The sequence below is a fragment of the Nematolebias whitei genome, chromosome 20 (genome assembly GCF_014905685.2).
Source record: "Nematolebias whitei isolate Nwh7 chromosome 20, NemWhi1, whole genome shotgun sequence".
Classification (NCBI taxonomy): domain Eukaryota; kingdom Metazoa; phylum Chordata; class Actinopteri; order Cyprinodontiformes; family Rivulidae; genus Nematolebias; species Nematolebias whitei.
In genome coordinates, this window is record NC_056517.1 from 36,753,182 (window position 1) to 36,769,780 (window position 16,599).

The 16,599-nt window shown below is 38.8% G+C and overlaps 1 protein-coding gene across 1 annotated transcript in view; it reads left to right on the forward strand.

Annotated features, from left to right (window-relative positions):
* The window catches only part of ctnnd2a (catenin (cadherin-associated protein), delta 2a), a 359,158-nt gene that overhangs the window by 271,791 nt on the left and 70,768 nt on the right, over positions 1–16,599 (forward strand). Inside the window, exons 15-16 of the mRNA XM_037694504.1 lie at positions 3,328–3,514; positions 15,264–15,381. Coding sequence (XP_037550432.1) covers positions 3,328–3,514; positions 15,264–15,381 — 305 coding nt within the window. The remainder of the gene's footprint in view (positions 1–3,327; positions 3,515–15,263; positions 15,382–16,599) is intronic.

Sequence of the window (16,599 nt, forward strand, 5' to 3'; positions counted from 1 at the left end):
AGATATATATATATATATATATATATATATATATATATATTTACAAACCATACATGGCTGGACTAGAGCTTCATGTTGGAACTTTGTGTGCTATGGCTATGCCATTACAGATTAAAAAAAATATAGTTTTTGTTGATCTCTGCAGTTGCCATGTCTAAAATGTTGTCTCACTGTCATTTGTTTATGTTGTGAATATGGATTGTTTGTTTATTAATCAGGCAGACTAGTTTACATGTAGGGCTTGCAGAGGTACCGTATTTCTCTGTAGACAACAAAAACAACATACCAATAAACGTTCCATATATTTTACCAACCACATTAAATATTGTGGACAACACATTTTCACTTGTCGCGGGTCTTCAGGGCACAGATCACTCATTAAAAAAACAGGCACTACTGTACTACCTAAACGCTTTTAAAAGATTTCCTCGACTCTGTAAGATCAACCTGGAGCTGCATGTCCTCTTGCGTCCACATCCTGGGAGGTTGGCTACAATCCCCAACACCTTATTTTTTTAATTAAATTAAAGCTGTAAGAGACTCTGTGGTCAGAGGATCATGAATTTGCTTTCAATAATTTAGCTTTAACATGTATATCTATAATCTAAACTTCTCAGATAGTTCTCTACTTCTTCTTTTTAAATATGGAATTGATTTATTCTTCTTTAACTGTTCATTCTTTCTCATTGTTCTTTTTTTATTTTATTCTTGACTTGGGTGTCCTTCATTCCTTTTGTAAGGATTATGATTATTGGCTTTACTGCAGTGGCATCACAGCTGGCTTCGCAATTCTGGCTCCTAGTCAAAATCCCAAACCTTGAAAGCTGTTTTCCAGCAAAGTGAGTTTAATTCATTTGAATTATTGTCAAAGTCTCCACTGACCCTTTTCACCACACCTATTGATTTGAGATAATTGGACCTTGTGAGCGATATGCACTTCTGACAAACATTGAGCAAAGCAGTTTGAATTTAGTTCGGTTTTATTTTGTCATAAATTGTTAGTCTCTGTTGGCTCCTTTACACACGGGAGGTCAGAAATCCAGCGACAGAACAGTCTCCATGGAGCTTTTCTTAGTGCTCAGATTTCATAAATAATGATCTATAGCGTGGCTTCATTTGCATTCAGTCTCAAAAGCTCGGAGCAATTACTGAATGAAGAGGACGTCTTTCAGACTGAGAGTCTATATGAAAATATCTTTGCCATGTTGAGATCTTTATGGAATACAGAATGTTGCGACTTGTGGACATCTGTTTTTATTGGGTGTTTACTGTGAGCCTAGAGTCCAGATGCTGTGTTGACCCTGCAACATCTGGATTCTGACTCCAAGCACATGAGAGATGGTAACCTTTAGCCTTGCAGTTAATATGCTGCAGTGATATACTGTTCCTGCAGATCTTAGTTTTACGTTGTTTTTTTTTTTTTTTGACTTTTTTGATTTTCATTTAACTATCTCCCTCACAACAAAGTCCATGCTCAATAATCCAGGTATACAATCCAATATTTTTCATTCAGGTATCTCCCTCACCTCCTCTATGCCCCTTTTCACTTAAATTTTTTTTCTCCTTATAATTATTTGTCCTACTCCTTTCTAGGGTGGTCCTAAGGTGTAAATGAACAACCATCCATACATCCATCCATTATCTTTTACTCGCTTCTTCTATTTTAGGTCACGGGGGTCACTGGTGCCCATGTCCAGCAATCATTGTGCGAGGGGCAGGGTACACCCTGGACAGGTCGCAAGTAAATGAACAACATTTGTAAAAGATGAATAACATTTAACAAAAAATAATTACATTTGAAAAAACACAACAAAAAAAAACACAACAGCATTTGAAATAAACAGAATTACTTTAGAAAAAACGGAAATTATACAATTTTTGAATGATTCCATTTTTTTTACGTAATTCCGTTCTTTCAACTGTGAGTCCGTATTTTCAAATGTATTCAGTTTTTTCTAATGTGATTTTGTTTTTTCAAATGTTGTGTTTTTTGTTATTTCTGTTGTATTTTTTAAATGTTTTTTTTTGTTTTTTCCTGTTGTGTTTTTTCAAATGTTGTTTTTTGTTGTTTCTGTTGTGTTTTTTCAAATGTTGTGTTTTTTGTAGTTTTTGTTGTGTTTTTTCAAATGCTGTGTTTTTTTCTAATGTAAATCTGTTTGTTCAAATGTTGTTTATTTACCCCTCAGGGCCACCGTACCTTTCTGATAGATACAGTAGTTTGTTTACACATTTGAACTTGTTGCTTTATTAGATTTTGCATTGCTTATTGCCGTCCTTATAGTCGGTACTTATCCATTTAAGCACCAAGGGCTAACATAATTACTGTATATCAGAATGCATGCGTGCTAATTTTGCTCGTATGTGTTCGTGGTTTGAATGTATTTGAGCGTGTCACAGCTGACCTGCCTGTCTGTCTGTCACAGGCCTGAGAGGTGGCATCTGGTACGCCATCTGACAGGGAGAGATAAAATATGTTGGGAGTGTGCACGTGTACACTGTCTGTGACTCAGTAGCATGCACATCACTGTATGTGAAAATGAACCCTGCAAGTTTTCAATGCATTTTAATGATTAAATCTATTGACCGGTGCTTCTACAGTCCATTATGTCTGTTCAGTTCAGCCCAGTTAGGACAAGCGTATTATAATTTTAAAAAGAGAGATTTAATTAAAAAATAAACTCCATGACCATAAAAATGTAGCCAAAGTTATTTTTGCTATAATTAAAACTAATTATTTATTTAAGCCTTGAGCCTTTTTATTAGGTTTTCTGTTGACATGGAATATATGTGTTATAGAAGGTCAGGCTGTTTCGTGTTTGTTTGGTTGTTTTCAGTCCCTACAGTTGAATTTTTCTGAAAAAGTTACCCAAGTGTCAGAGTTACTGAGATAAAGTTTACCTGTCGGAGAAAAAACAAGCTGTGCAGCAGAGGAGCGACTGACTGTTGTTCCTCTGAGCAAACTGAATAAATTACAATATATTAGATTAGTGGATTGTTCGTTTTCCTCTCTTGATTGGTTAAACTGGCATCACTGCGCTTCCTGGTGCGCACTTAAACTCAATCTGCTTTTGTCTTATATATTTTTTTTATAATAAAAGATGGTCCTGCAGCATAATTGAGTGTCAAGGTTGACAGCCGACTGAGTTTTCAGCCAGCGGTGACTTCTTACATATGATAAAGCAGACATTTTCTCTTTTTTTTTTTTTTTATACATATATATAAAATTGTCAACATAAATTAATGAGTTAATTTTTACTAAATCAATAATACTGTTACAGAGTGACTCAATAATAATATACCTTTTGTACTGTCTGTTGCTTTCTGCAGGTGTGCTTTGGAACCTGTCGTCCTGCGATGCACTGAAGATGCCAATCATCCAGGACGCCCTGGCAGTTCTCACCAACAGTGTCATCATCCCCCACTCCAACTGGGACTCATCTCCCAGTCATCACGATGACCGCAAGCTCCACCTTCATACGTCCCAGGTGCTGCGCAACGCTACAGGCTGTCTCAGGTGAACAACGCTAAAAACCACGCAACTCAAATGGTGCACATTGCAGGAAATTGTGGTATTTGTAAAGTTAAGCTCATCATGTACTGACTTGTAGACAAAACTTTTATTTAATTAAACATTTATAAATAACTCATAAAACACGATGGGATGGTTTTGTTAGTGTCATAAAGCTTTAATAGGTGTTCATTACAAATCAAACCGGTTGTTTACTTTCACTTGTGGTGAGAATTGGCTAAAGTGAATAAATGTCTTCGATAGTCTGTTACGACAACAAAACTATACTGAAGTGTCAGATCATCCATTTCATTAGTAAATAAACTCTTGAATCAACCACTTTTAAGAAAAAAAATATATTTGACTTGTTTGCATTTAGTTGAGGGTGCAGTGGTGGCGCCTTTGCAAAATATGAGTAGTCTGATTCTGGCAGATCCCGATCACCCACTCCATGGTGAGTTCAGCTTGCTTCCATCTGGATGTGGGTATCTGCTGCCCAGATGTAGGACGAACAGACTAAAAAACTCATTCACTCCTGCAGCGATCAGGCTTCTCAACGAACAATGATGATTTCTGTTCTGTTGTTTTAATTTCTCATTGTCTTATCTGGTATGGATGTTTTTGTGTGACTATGAAACTAATTGCCACTAGGCGATAATAAAGATTCTTGAACTTGAACTACGGCTAGCAAGCAGAAACTATCCCTATTCGGCATCAAATACTGTAAAGGTGGTCTTTTTAGATGTTTATCTCATCCTTGGAAAGATTTTCATGATTGCTTGAGCTGAAAGCTTTGTCAAAACATTCTATTTTTATGGTTCAGGATGCTCTGAGTTCTTGTTTTTGTCTAAGAAGAAAATTAACAGTAACACGGGAAATGGAATGGAAACAAGGCAGACTTCTGCTGTGCATCTGTAGGTTTATTGTTTTTTGTTGTCAGGGTTTCAGTTGTATTTATTTTCTCCACAACTCGCACAACTGTCCGTTGGATGTTTGTGTGTGTGTGGATGTGTGGGTGCCTAAAGAGGCGGGGGAAGATGGATGATGCTGTCATCGTACTGTTCAACACGACGTTATAGACAAAGTTTGAAAAGCTGGGGAAGGAGAGGGCAAAAAAAAAAAAAGTTAAAGTTGTGCTTGAAGGAGAAACGCGCACATACTGACGAATGTGTCTTTTGGCACTCCCCATCATTTTTTTTTTTCCATCTTTGTCTTTTTCTTAAGGGTTAAAGTGACACAGGATCACAATGTTCAGGTCTCTGTGTACCCCAGCTCAGTTTCAAACCTCTTACCTCTGTAATTATCTCCTTGCAGTTTGTGCATCATGTGAGAGTGTGTATACATTTTCTGTATAAATCTGTGTCTTTGGGTTTGAGCTTAGAAAGAATGCAAACGTGTCTAATTGTCTGAGTGTGCACACATGTCAAAACACACATTTGGTGTTAAAGCAAATCAGGTACAGAATGCACAGCTGGGATGTGGGAGTGTTGGTCGATGGGAAGGGAATGGTGTCAGAGCATCATCACCGTTAAGACGGTGCGCTGGTGTTTGTTCACTTATTGTCCACTTTGTCTAGATTTTTCATTGTGCGTGTTCTAAAATACAGACTGATCAGTTGATACAACATTTCACACACCTAGTAATAATTCATACACTAATGGATGTAACATGCTTGCGTTTGGGCTGTGGGGTTACCGTATTTTCCGCTTTACACATTGCACCATCCTATAAGTCGCATCAGTCCAAATATGTCTAATAAAATGGAAAAATTCATAAATATGTTGCATCTATTATGTGTCACGTTTGTTACGCGTCACCACTGACAACCCAGAATATGTGGGCCGAACCCGGAAACTTGGGCCGGTGTTGTGCCAAAAATCGAATGGCTGCCAAATGGTGGCCATGGGAGCATGTACGGAAGGACTTTAACAATAATTTAACAAGATTAACACTCAGACGGAGGAAATCAGGAAGGAGGAACGCTGCGCATTTCTTCAAAATTTAACAAGCACCTAAAAACAATTGTTTGCTCAACATTATAGTAAAGGTGTGTCCCAGTTTGAACTATTACTTAATAAATGCACTTTAATGATCAAATTAGCTGCATTTCGCTGGGGTGGCGCAGCGAAATGAAGCTGATTTGACGATTGCTCTAGGCGAGCTGGACGAAGGTGGCGGGCTATGGCAAGCTGATTGTGTCATTGGTGGCGCAGAGGTTAGAGAAGCTGGGCCTGTGATTGGAAGATCGCCGGTTCAAGCCCCGGTACAGACGACATCAAAAAAATGTGGGTGGGGTAGGTGAAGCACCAACACCTGCTCCCGCCCTCATTCGCCCCACTCTGGGCCAATGAGCAAGGCCCTTAACCCCCATCTGCTCCCTAAACAGGTCTCTCTTGAAAATGAGTTCTCATGACTCAATGAGACTACCTATATAAATAAAGACTAAATGGAAAAAAAAGCCATTTTTACCTATTACATGACACAAAGGCATGCCATACTCAAGTGCCATCTAGCAGCTGAAAATGGTAGTGTTCAATATTTTCAATGTCAGAATGAATTAAAACAGTCATATCTCAGCCAAAAATTGGTTTATAAATATGGGGAAATATCCATAAATACGTTGCTTTGGTGTATAAGTTGCAGTGCATGCACATCATGCATAAACCACAACTTATAGGCCGAAAAATACGGTGTCTGTAGAACACCCACACATGCAACAGAAGGGCTTCAGCTGGGAGTCGAACCGTCAGTCTTCTTGTTGCAAGACAATAGTGCTAACCAGCTGTGTTCTTTACATGCAGATGTGTTACATTTTATCCATCCATCAGTTTCTTTACCCACTTCTTCCTTTCCAGGATGCAGGGGTTGCTGTTGCCTATGTCCAGCAGTCACCGTGTGAGAGGCGTGGTGCACTCTGGACTGGTCTCCAGTCCATCACAGGGCCGCATAGAAACAACCATTTACACACCTAGGGACAATTTAGAGTTACCAATCATTCAAACGTGTGTTTTAGGTCTGTGGGAAGAAATTTATGCATGCATGGAAAGAACATACAGTACGTAATAAAATCCACCCAGAAAGGTGCCAGAGCTGGATTTAATCCGGCAACCTTCTGGCTGAGAGGTGAAAGCTCTACCAACTGTGCCACCCTTGTCACATAGTTATCTTATTAACGTCTGCTTATTCATAATTTTGCTATTGTGCCAAAGCTGCGCATTAAAAACAAGTCTTCAACTGAGCTGACTTCGTATAGGGGTACGTATATAATCGACTAACTTTAACTTAAGGATGTGCACTCCGAGACCTTTTGAACCAACTAGTCTGTCCTCTGCTAAAAGCTCGGTATGGTTTCAGGTTTTGGTGCAGCACTGTTAAGGCAAACATCCAGTAAGACGCTGTTTACCTCCCTGCAGGTGTTGGTTTGCTGCCAAGCCAGGGAAAACTTTCTGCCTGCCATTTATTTGTGCATACTGTTTAAATATATATGTATACTTGTTCATGATCCTACACACAAAGTTTCTCAGCTTGTTTTTCCTTTTTACAATTCCACACACGTGCTCATGAAGTCGTACATTTCCATATATATCATGATAAAAACTTTGGTTTGGAACACGTTTTTCGATTAATAGGATTAAAGCATAAATTTGAATGTAATCTGGTGATGAACTTCTGCCACCTGTGCCCATGCACGTAGACACGCACACGGTCCAACAGTTGTGCAGCTCCAGCACACGCCAGATGTTTGAAACTGTCAGCAAGTCATTTGTTCTTGGAGCAACGCTGTCTGAGAGCCATCTGCCTGAAATCTATTTAGGACCACTTTTTTTTTTTTTCTTTCTGTTGGATGCTGGAAAAAGCAAATTTAAAATTAAATTTATAGAAAATAATTACGTTGAATTATGCATCAAACTGACTCTGCTTATTTTCTGAGATAGCTGCACCCTGGGAAAAATGTGACCTATTTTCTTTTAAACTGCAATTTGAAGGGGAAAAACGTGATCTGCTGTTTAAAACCCATTCTCTGCACAGGAAACCCATTTATCCCACTAATTTTCTCACTTGTGTGTGAATACAGTTTTCCTTCAGAAAACATCAATGTGTTATGGAGCTTGTTTTGTATATCTTGTAACATAATTATTTGTCATTATAGAGCTGACCATGGCAGATTGGTTAAAAGCTGAGTGCTGGTCTTTAATGATTTTTGCCGCGCAGCACCTTTTTATATTTGTTCAGTGATATTCTTGTTTTTGAAGTGATGTTCTGACATGATTTCTCTCATGCGCGGTGCTCTGTGACTTATGTCACTATTAATAACTATCTGACATCACTTCCAAATTGACAGGCCTATAATTTAGGTTGAAGTTGGTACAATGCAACACACTTGTGACTTTTTAAATTGATCAGTTTCTTCCCATTTAGTAAATTTTAAAAAATTCTAAATTACAATTTATTTGGTACTCTTACAAAAAACATTGACTAATTAGCCCTGATTGCAATTTTTTAAGTCAAACTGAGAAATCATTGGCTTTTTTGTTAACTTCAGCTAAAATAGTAACTCCTAAAATTAGAAATGTGTGCTTAATCAAACTCTGTGCCTTTTTACTCACCACAGAAGTATTTATCTGTGCAGCTTTAACTGATAGGCAGAATTAATGGGGAGTGACATTAGATAGGAAGAGGTGCGAGCGTGTAATGAACTCAATAAATACTAGGGATTGAAAACATTCACAAATACCACCATGCACAGACTCATACTTTTGCACAAGCTTATGCAAAATAACTTTTAATATTCTTATATTTTTTTATTATCTGTATTTTATTATTAGGCAATGTGCTCACAATATGCTTGAAATGATTACCTCTGTAAATAATTGTCATCTTTATTTTTTTTTATCATATCAGATGTGTGTTTTCCTCTGCATATAAAATTCTAACTGTACTTTGGATCAGTTGCACCTCAGCGCTCCAGAGCTGCTGCTTTTTAAAAACAATCGTGTACGCTTTCCTCATCCTGCCCGTCATGTTTATTGTGCTTAGAGCCAAATGTATTTATGAAGTCAATGTGTTCGCAGCAGGTAGAGTTGTTGCAGTTATACATTTTTGGCTTGCATGCAGATGAACTGCATTGTTCACTGGTGCAGATTACACGATTGTTGCCACAAAGACATGAGCATAAAACAGGAAGTGACAGGAAGTGATAACCATATGCAAAAAAAATAGTGCTCCCTTTGAATATGGATAGTTGTGAGAAGAAGACAAACGACCATGCATAATCAAATTATCCCAGTAAGATGTGATCATGCCCAAAGACCCATTACTGTGCACCTAAAACCAACTCTGAAAGCCTGATTTTGTTTGTATGTGTGAGGAGTTTGAGCTGCCGAGGAGCAAAACATGTCATATGGGTGTAACAACTCTGAAGACTGAAAGTGCAACACAAAGTTTCTGAAGCCAAGACAGAAAATGTGATATGTAAATGACTAATAACTGAAACTGTAACATGTTAATGAGCCATGTGTTCTGTGCTGGCTGATCTAATTCAGGAGCAATGTGAAACCTTCTGGTGAAAACTGGTTCGGTTACAGTGACGCAACATGTATCAGAATTCAATGTTGCATTTATTTTTCTTTGTTTACAAGTGAGATGAATTAATTTGAGTAGAAATTGGACTTTTTTTTAATTTTATTTTTATTTTTTACAAGGTCATCATCCGTCTTTGATTCAATTAGTGTGGGTGGGTGGGCATCACAGGGTCAGCCTTCAATTGGTTCAGATCCTACCTCGCTGACAGATCCTGTTGTGTCTCCATCAAGGATTTTAGTTCTGCAGCGACAGAGCTTAAATGGGGGGTTCCACAGGGGTCCATCCTGGGTCCCCTCCTATTCTCTTTATACCTGCTGCCGCTTGGTGCGATTTTCCGGAAACACAACATGCCCTTTCACTTCTACGCCGACGACTGTCAAATTTACTTCCCCCTAAGACACAATGGTACATGCTCTATTCAACCTCTGCTTGACTGCCTGGCTGACATCAGGGACTGGATGGCTTTAAACGTTTTAAGTTTCAATGGAAAGAAGTCTGAAGTCATGTTGTTCCCTCCCAATGACACGATCACAAACCACTGCATCGACCTTTCCACTCTAATCCTGTCAGAAAAACAAAGAGTCACTAATCTGGGCGTGATAATGGACCCTTCCCTGAAACTTAACAGTCATGTAAACACGATCGTTAAATCATGTTTCTTCCAACTGAGGCGGCTGTCTAAACTGAAGCCCATATTGTCCAAAAAGAACCTGGAGACAGTAATACATGCATTCATTACATCTAGGCTTGATTACTGCAATTCGCTTCTGCTTGGTATCAGTCAGACCTCCATTGCACGACTACAACTGGTCCAGAATGCAGCAGCTCGATTTTTAACCAGTACAGGCAAAAGAGAGCACATTACACCAGTTTTGGCCTCACTGTACTGGTTACTGGTTCACCTTTGAATCCAGTTCAAAATACTCCTGTATGTCTACAAATCACTGAACAGTTTTAAGTTATAAAAACCTTTAGAAATATTGTGTATATATATTTAAATATATATATATAGTAGAATATAGTAGTATAGCTGTAGTTTTTGCTAAAATACATTTAATTTAGCTAATGCTTCAAGCTTGAGCGTTTGCTTTGCAATATTAAAACACAATTTTGCTAGCAATAGTTTTTGTTTTGCTACATTTGGCTTTTATTTGGCTAATGTTAGCTACTGTTTTGCTAACTTTAACTTAAGCATCTGTTTTACTTTACAGATATTATTATTTTTTTTTTTAGGGATGCACGATGTTGGATTTTTGGCCGATATCCGATATGCCGATATGTTAAAACTTATTCAGCTGATAAACGATGCCTATACCGATATTGTATGTACGTTCCTTTGTCAGAATATAGCATCTTATTTAGGCTTATTTGCTACAAAAAATGTGCAACAGCTGTAAGAGTTGGTGACATAACAGCCATATGATATGCATAACGCTTTAACTGATATTAAATGAAAAGTGTTAAATGTTATTTATTATCATTAGTCACCTGCAATGCTGTCTCACATGTGGAGGCTTGTTCCAGGTTCCTATAGCTGCAGTGTTGGATCCTCTGCACTCCTGTGCATGAAGGACAGACTTTTTAAGTTCAAAGTTTTTGTCTATCCATTGTGCCGTAAGACTAATCATGCTAACGGGGCTAACACGACGTCCATATGTCTGTGGTAAAAACTCACCCAACAAGTCGTGCTATCGGCTATTAGCTTCTCAATGACGTTGGAAATGACGGCTCGTAACTCGAGTAACATTAAGTCGGACAAATATCTCCAACTGGGGACGATGTAGCGAGGCTCAACGTAGTCCATAAATCTTCGGAATCCGACATCCTCACCAACGAAAAATAAAACTTCCACAACGCCGATTTTTTAAATTTTCTTCTCCGCCATGAGATCGGGTAGGCGCACGTGACATTGTTGTGCTGCCGCTGCAACGTCATCACGTTGTACTGCCTCTGCAGGCAAAAACAGCGCCTTTTATATTTCCAAGTTATTTTAATGGAATGTCCGATATTGAGCTTTAATGCCGGGCGATACCGATACCATGCTTTCATCACAACTCGTCTGGACTATTGCAGTTCACTTTATGTGGGTCTGAGCCAGTCATTACTGACTCGACTTCAGCTGGTTCAGAACGCTGCTGCTCGTCTTTTAACTGGCACCAGAAAGCAAGAGCACATCACCCCCCTCTTAAAATCGCTACACTGGCTCCCAGTTCGCTTCCGGATTAATTTTAAGGTTCTTTTGTTTGTATTCAAATGTCTTCATGGCCTCGCCCCACTGTACCCGTCCGACCTTCTCCGGCCGTACATACCCTCACGCTCTCTTAGATCAGCTGATCAGCTGCTGTTGGCCGTCCCAAAGTCCAACAGGAGGCTGAAAGGTGACCGAGCGTTCTCAGTCGCTGCCCCTAAACTGTGGAACGAGCTGCCTCTGCACGTCAGACAAGCTGACTCACTTCCTGTTTTTAAATCTGCTTTGAAGACTCGTTTTTTTCTCTTTGGCTTTTAACGCAGCTTGAAATGTTGGCATTACTATTTTATGTTATTTGTTTTATTGTTGTTACTGTTTGCTGTTTTATGATTTGGTAGTTCATTACTTTATATTTGTTGAGTTCATAGTTTTTATGCTTGTATGTGTTAGTGTACAGCACTTTGGCCAACAGTGTTGTTTTAAAGTGCTTTATAAATAACGTTGTATAGTATCGTATTGTATACCATGCCGATAATATCGTGCATCCCTATTTTTTTTATTATCTTAGCTGTTGTTTCTTTCTGCTTCTATGTTTGAGTGTGCATAAAAAAAAATCTACCTGTTCTCTAACTTTCAGTTTTACCTACTTTGATTTTATTTTCCTAACGTGTAGTTTAACTTGAAGATATTGCAAAAATTCTCTGTGAAGCATCTATTTTCTACAGCCAAGTGCCTTTCCATCCGTAGTAGAGCAGCAGATGAATAGCTTGATGAAAATCTGAGTAAAAGGCAGCACATTCAAGGCTGCACATTTACGCAGTAAACAACTCAGCGTCTCTCCTGCACACCCACCCACCTCCTGTCTTCAGTGTCTAAACATGTGTCAAGGTGAAGTGTTTGCACTCTTCTGTTGTTTAATATCGACTCAGCTGACGCTTCAGTCTCTGGTAACCACCGTTTCCATTGTACACTTGTTTGCCCATTAGCATTCAGAGTGGGTAAAAACGACTTGACCTTCTCTTGCGAGAAAGAAACGTGAAGTTTTAATTGACTTCTTTCTCCATTCTTGGTCTTATCAGTGCAATATATGAATACCCTCATCTCACACTTTGGTGTGATCTTTATTGTGCCAGTGTGACAGATACGTCTTTTTGTTCGCACTACACCATCTCGTCTGTTCGCACACATTTTACCGTTAAAGGATAATATTTAAACAGGGTTACTGAACATTAATTGGTTTGTTCATCCTTTTGGTAGATCAAAGTTTCGTCAGTGTGGCGGCATGAATGGAAGTCGATGTCACTGCTTCTTTCACGCTCATCTTCAGTGTGTTGAACTCCAAATAAGAGCAAATGTGAAACAGACAGTAAATTCAAATAAATGTGTTCATAACAATAATGATGTGACTCTATGGCGTTGTTTTTGACAGTTTTTCTTGATATGTAGTAAAAGCCAATACATATCATGATTATTATTGCCCAGAAAGGCAAAGGCAGACAATGTTTTTTGCTCATGCCGTGTCTAATGTCAAATTATCCTAACGTTAATGTTGCCAAAATAACTTATTAACCACTGGACACAATTTAATTAAATCTGCATGATGTAATTATGAGATGCACTGTCCATCTACTACTGATTAGCTTATGTAATCAGTGCAACTCAAGATGGCTGCCAGAGCTAATCTACATTGGTCAATTAAAAAAATTACTATAACTTCAGCCAATTTTACAGATACTGAGCTAAGGTTTGCTAAAGTAGTAGTAGCTGAGAGTCATCCCTAATGTATATATGTGTATATATATGTGGGGGGTGAGGGGTTACATGTGTGTACATGTATGTGTTTTTTATTTAGTTTTTATTCTTGACATAAGTTCATTGGAGTCCATACTCTGGCGTGAAAGCCAGCAGGCGACATGCATTTCTTCAGCTAATGCTAGTCCTTAAATTTTGATTTGTACTCACCCAGCATTGCCACCAGAACAACCAATGTGGAATATAAAACACAAAGCTGAACGCTTGGCATCTGCCCATTTATCTTGATTTCAGAGAATGGTGCCGTCCTCTTCCATCGGTACTATTCAGCTGAACTGACGAGGATTGATTCTACTAAATACGACCTTTCTGAGGGAGTATATCAAGTGGCTGTGGCCATGAAGTTTTAGGACTGCATGGAGTCATTTGTCTCTTGGGCACTTCTATACAACCACGCTCACTCTACAACCTGGTTTAACATTGATTTCCTTAAAGGCCGTCTACAACAAGATTCATAGACAGTCACATTCAGTGCACAAACACTTTTTTTTGCTTGTACTCCTTGTTTGGTTATCTTTGCGTTATATGTAACTGCATATTTATATGATTCATTTGTAGCTTCATGAAGCACTGAGAGTTTGTACTTTTAACATTGAATCAACAATCATATCAGCTATTATGATAGATGCATAAAGGATACAAACTGCACTGTGTAACCAAAGCAACAGTTGTGTCAGCATCCTTGTCACTAAGTCAGGCTTGGTTCTGATGCAGATTGGACTCTGTCACTGTTGCCCCTGGTCTCCAACAATGTTCGTGGTGTTCATGGACAGGATATTAAGGTGCACTTGTGGAAAGGAGGGAACTTCAGTGTCACATCTCTACTTTTTGCAGATGACTTGGTTTTATAGGCATCTTCAGAGTGCACCGGGGTAGTTTGCAGCAGAGTCTGCTTTTCTATGTCTGAGGCTTTGGATGCCAACCGGAAAAAGGCTAAAGTCTCCCTCTGGGTGGACAGAGAGCTCACATTTCTGGAAGTTCTGTTCATGAGTGATGAGAGGTTGGAGCAGCAGATGGATAAATGAATTGAAACATTGCTTGCAGTTATGAGTGTGTTGTCTTGGACTGTTAGGTTGAAGAAGGTGCTATGCCAAAATTTGACACTCGATTTACTGGTCCATCTATGTTCCAACCCCCAGCCATGTTATAAGGTACGCGTCCTGATCAGAAGAGCAAGATCCTGGATACAAGTGGCTGAAGTGACCAGGCTAACGTTTAGAGATAGGGTGAGGAGCTCCATCATCGAGGGGGAGCTTGTGGAAGAAACGCTGCTCCTTCCATTGAAAGGAGTCAGCTGATGTGGTCCAGGCATCTCATTAGTATGCCTCCTCCTATAAGTTTTCTTGGTGGAACCCAGTGGTAGGAGACATTGCAGACCCAAAGCTTGCTAGAAAAATCCTGCATTATCTCTGGCCTGGGAACACCTTATGATAAGCCCAGGAGGAGTGTAGTGTTGTTGGGGGTAAAGGACCTTTTGCTTCTATGACCTGAACACAGTATAACTTCAGAAAATGAATGGATGAACAAACTGCACTGTATTTACCCTTGGCAATATATTTATGGGCATATTATTGTCAGTTGGTTATTTGGAGTCCACTTGCCCCTTCAGGATTTAGTGGTTTAAGGTCAAGGTTCTGAAAATCAATTTTTATGGTTGCATGTCTTGGTGATAGTTTTGTTATGAATAAATTGTGTTTTAAGAGATTAAGCCATGTAATATTTAACTCATGTTTCACTCTGCAGTTTTTTTTATGTCTGACAGACCAATGAGTCACCGTCTGGTACTGAGAGTATCTGTTTTAATCGGCACCACTTTACAAAAACCCAAACATATCTGACCCAACGCCGCCCACTTACATCTCGACTTTAGTCAAAATTCAGTCCATTACGTCTGTGCGTTATAATAGCAAGGCTGCTATTGATGAAAAAAAAATTTTTTTTTGAATGGATATATTTTAGTGTACAGTTTAGATTAATTGTGAATAAAGCAGCATAAGTCAGGTATGATGAACTGAAGCCCTCAAAGCTGAGACAAAATGCTGCATACCTTTTTAGATTTAGTTTACGGAAAGCTGTTGGCCACTTTTTTTTCCCTTTACTTTATTTGTTTTCTAACTGGTAACCCTTACTCAATCAGATTTCATGTGTGTGTTTATTTTATGTGTTGTGCAGGAATGTAAGCTCAGCAGGTGAAGAGGCGAGACGGCGGATGCGTGAGTGTGATGGCCTTACAGACGCTCTGCTCTACGTTATCCAGACTTCTCTGGGCAGCACAGAGATCGACAGCAAGGTCTGCAGCAGAGTCACTCTGAACATATTGTCTTTGTATTTTTAAACTGGAGCAAAATGACTCTACTGTTTCCTTTTACAACAAACACACTGAAGAAAAGAAATCATTTTACCAAATGAAAGGAGGCAAGAAATTGGTAAAGTTTATTGGATGAATTTTATTGAAACTTGAAAAAGTTAATAATAGATAGATTGTTTGGAGAACCATATTTTTCGGACTATAAGGCACGCCAGATTATAGGGCGCATTAAGCGAAACAAGTTCATTTTAACAGATTTTTGAGCACTGTGTACCACATAAAATCAGTTTGAGGTCAGTAAGCACAATCAGAATTTATGATTTAATGGTTTATCTGTTTAAAGGTTGAATGAATGAAAAAATAGATAAGGCGCACAGGATTATAAGGCTCACTGTCGATTTTTTTGGGGAGAAAATTAAAGGATTTTAAGTGCACCTTTATAGTCCAAAAAATACGGTAATATAAGTTCAACATGACTAAGTCTTAAAATTAAGGCCTTATGGGTCATTTTGACCCAAGGGCAGCAGGAGGATTAAAACTGACATACAATGCAGCGGGGGATATGCATTCCTTCAAAGTACATTTGACCTTTTTTATAAAAGCAAATAAAGAGTTTCTGAATTGAACCATTTCTTGGGATCAAAGTGGAATGATTTTGTGTTTACTGTGCATTTTTCTATGTTGGTGTGCACTGAATGTGTGTGCACTAAATATTAAATAAAAAATCTATCATAGATGACTGATTCTCAAGGTCTCCCTGTCTCCCAGCCTTTTAAAACAGCCCATCCTTAATCACCATTTAACCATCCTCACCTCACAGCGGTTTGACTGCCGTTGCCAGAGGAATGCCGTTGCCTCGGTAACTAAGACTGATTGGCGGCTGAACCACCAAATGGTCCGGGCTGCAGTGGAGATCCACATTATCTATGAGTTCAGTTTGAATTATGTCTGCCTTTCGCTTCACACGTCTGCATCTTTCCTCAAACGTTCTGCTTCTCTGGGTTTTTACTTGGAACTGTGCTAAAATATAGATCTTTTAAAATGTAAATTCATATTGCAGAAAGCTGAAATGTTGGTAAATGTTTAAGTAAAAGCCTGTCGTGCTATTTGCAAGTCAAACTAAGTTTTCACTGACACATTTAACTTGTGATTTCTCTCAAGAGATAACTTTCTGTTGCGAATTGAGGCCATACAAGCAAA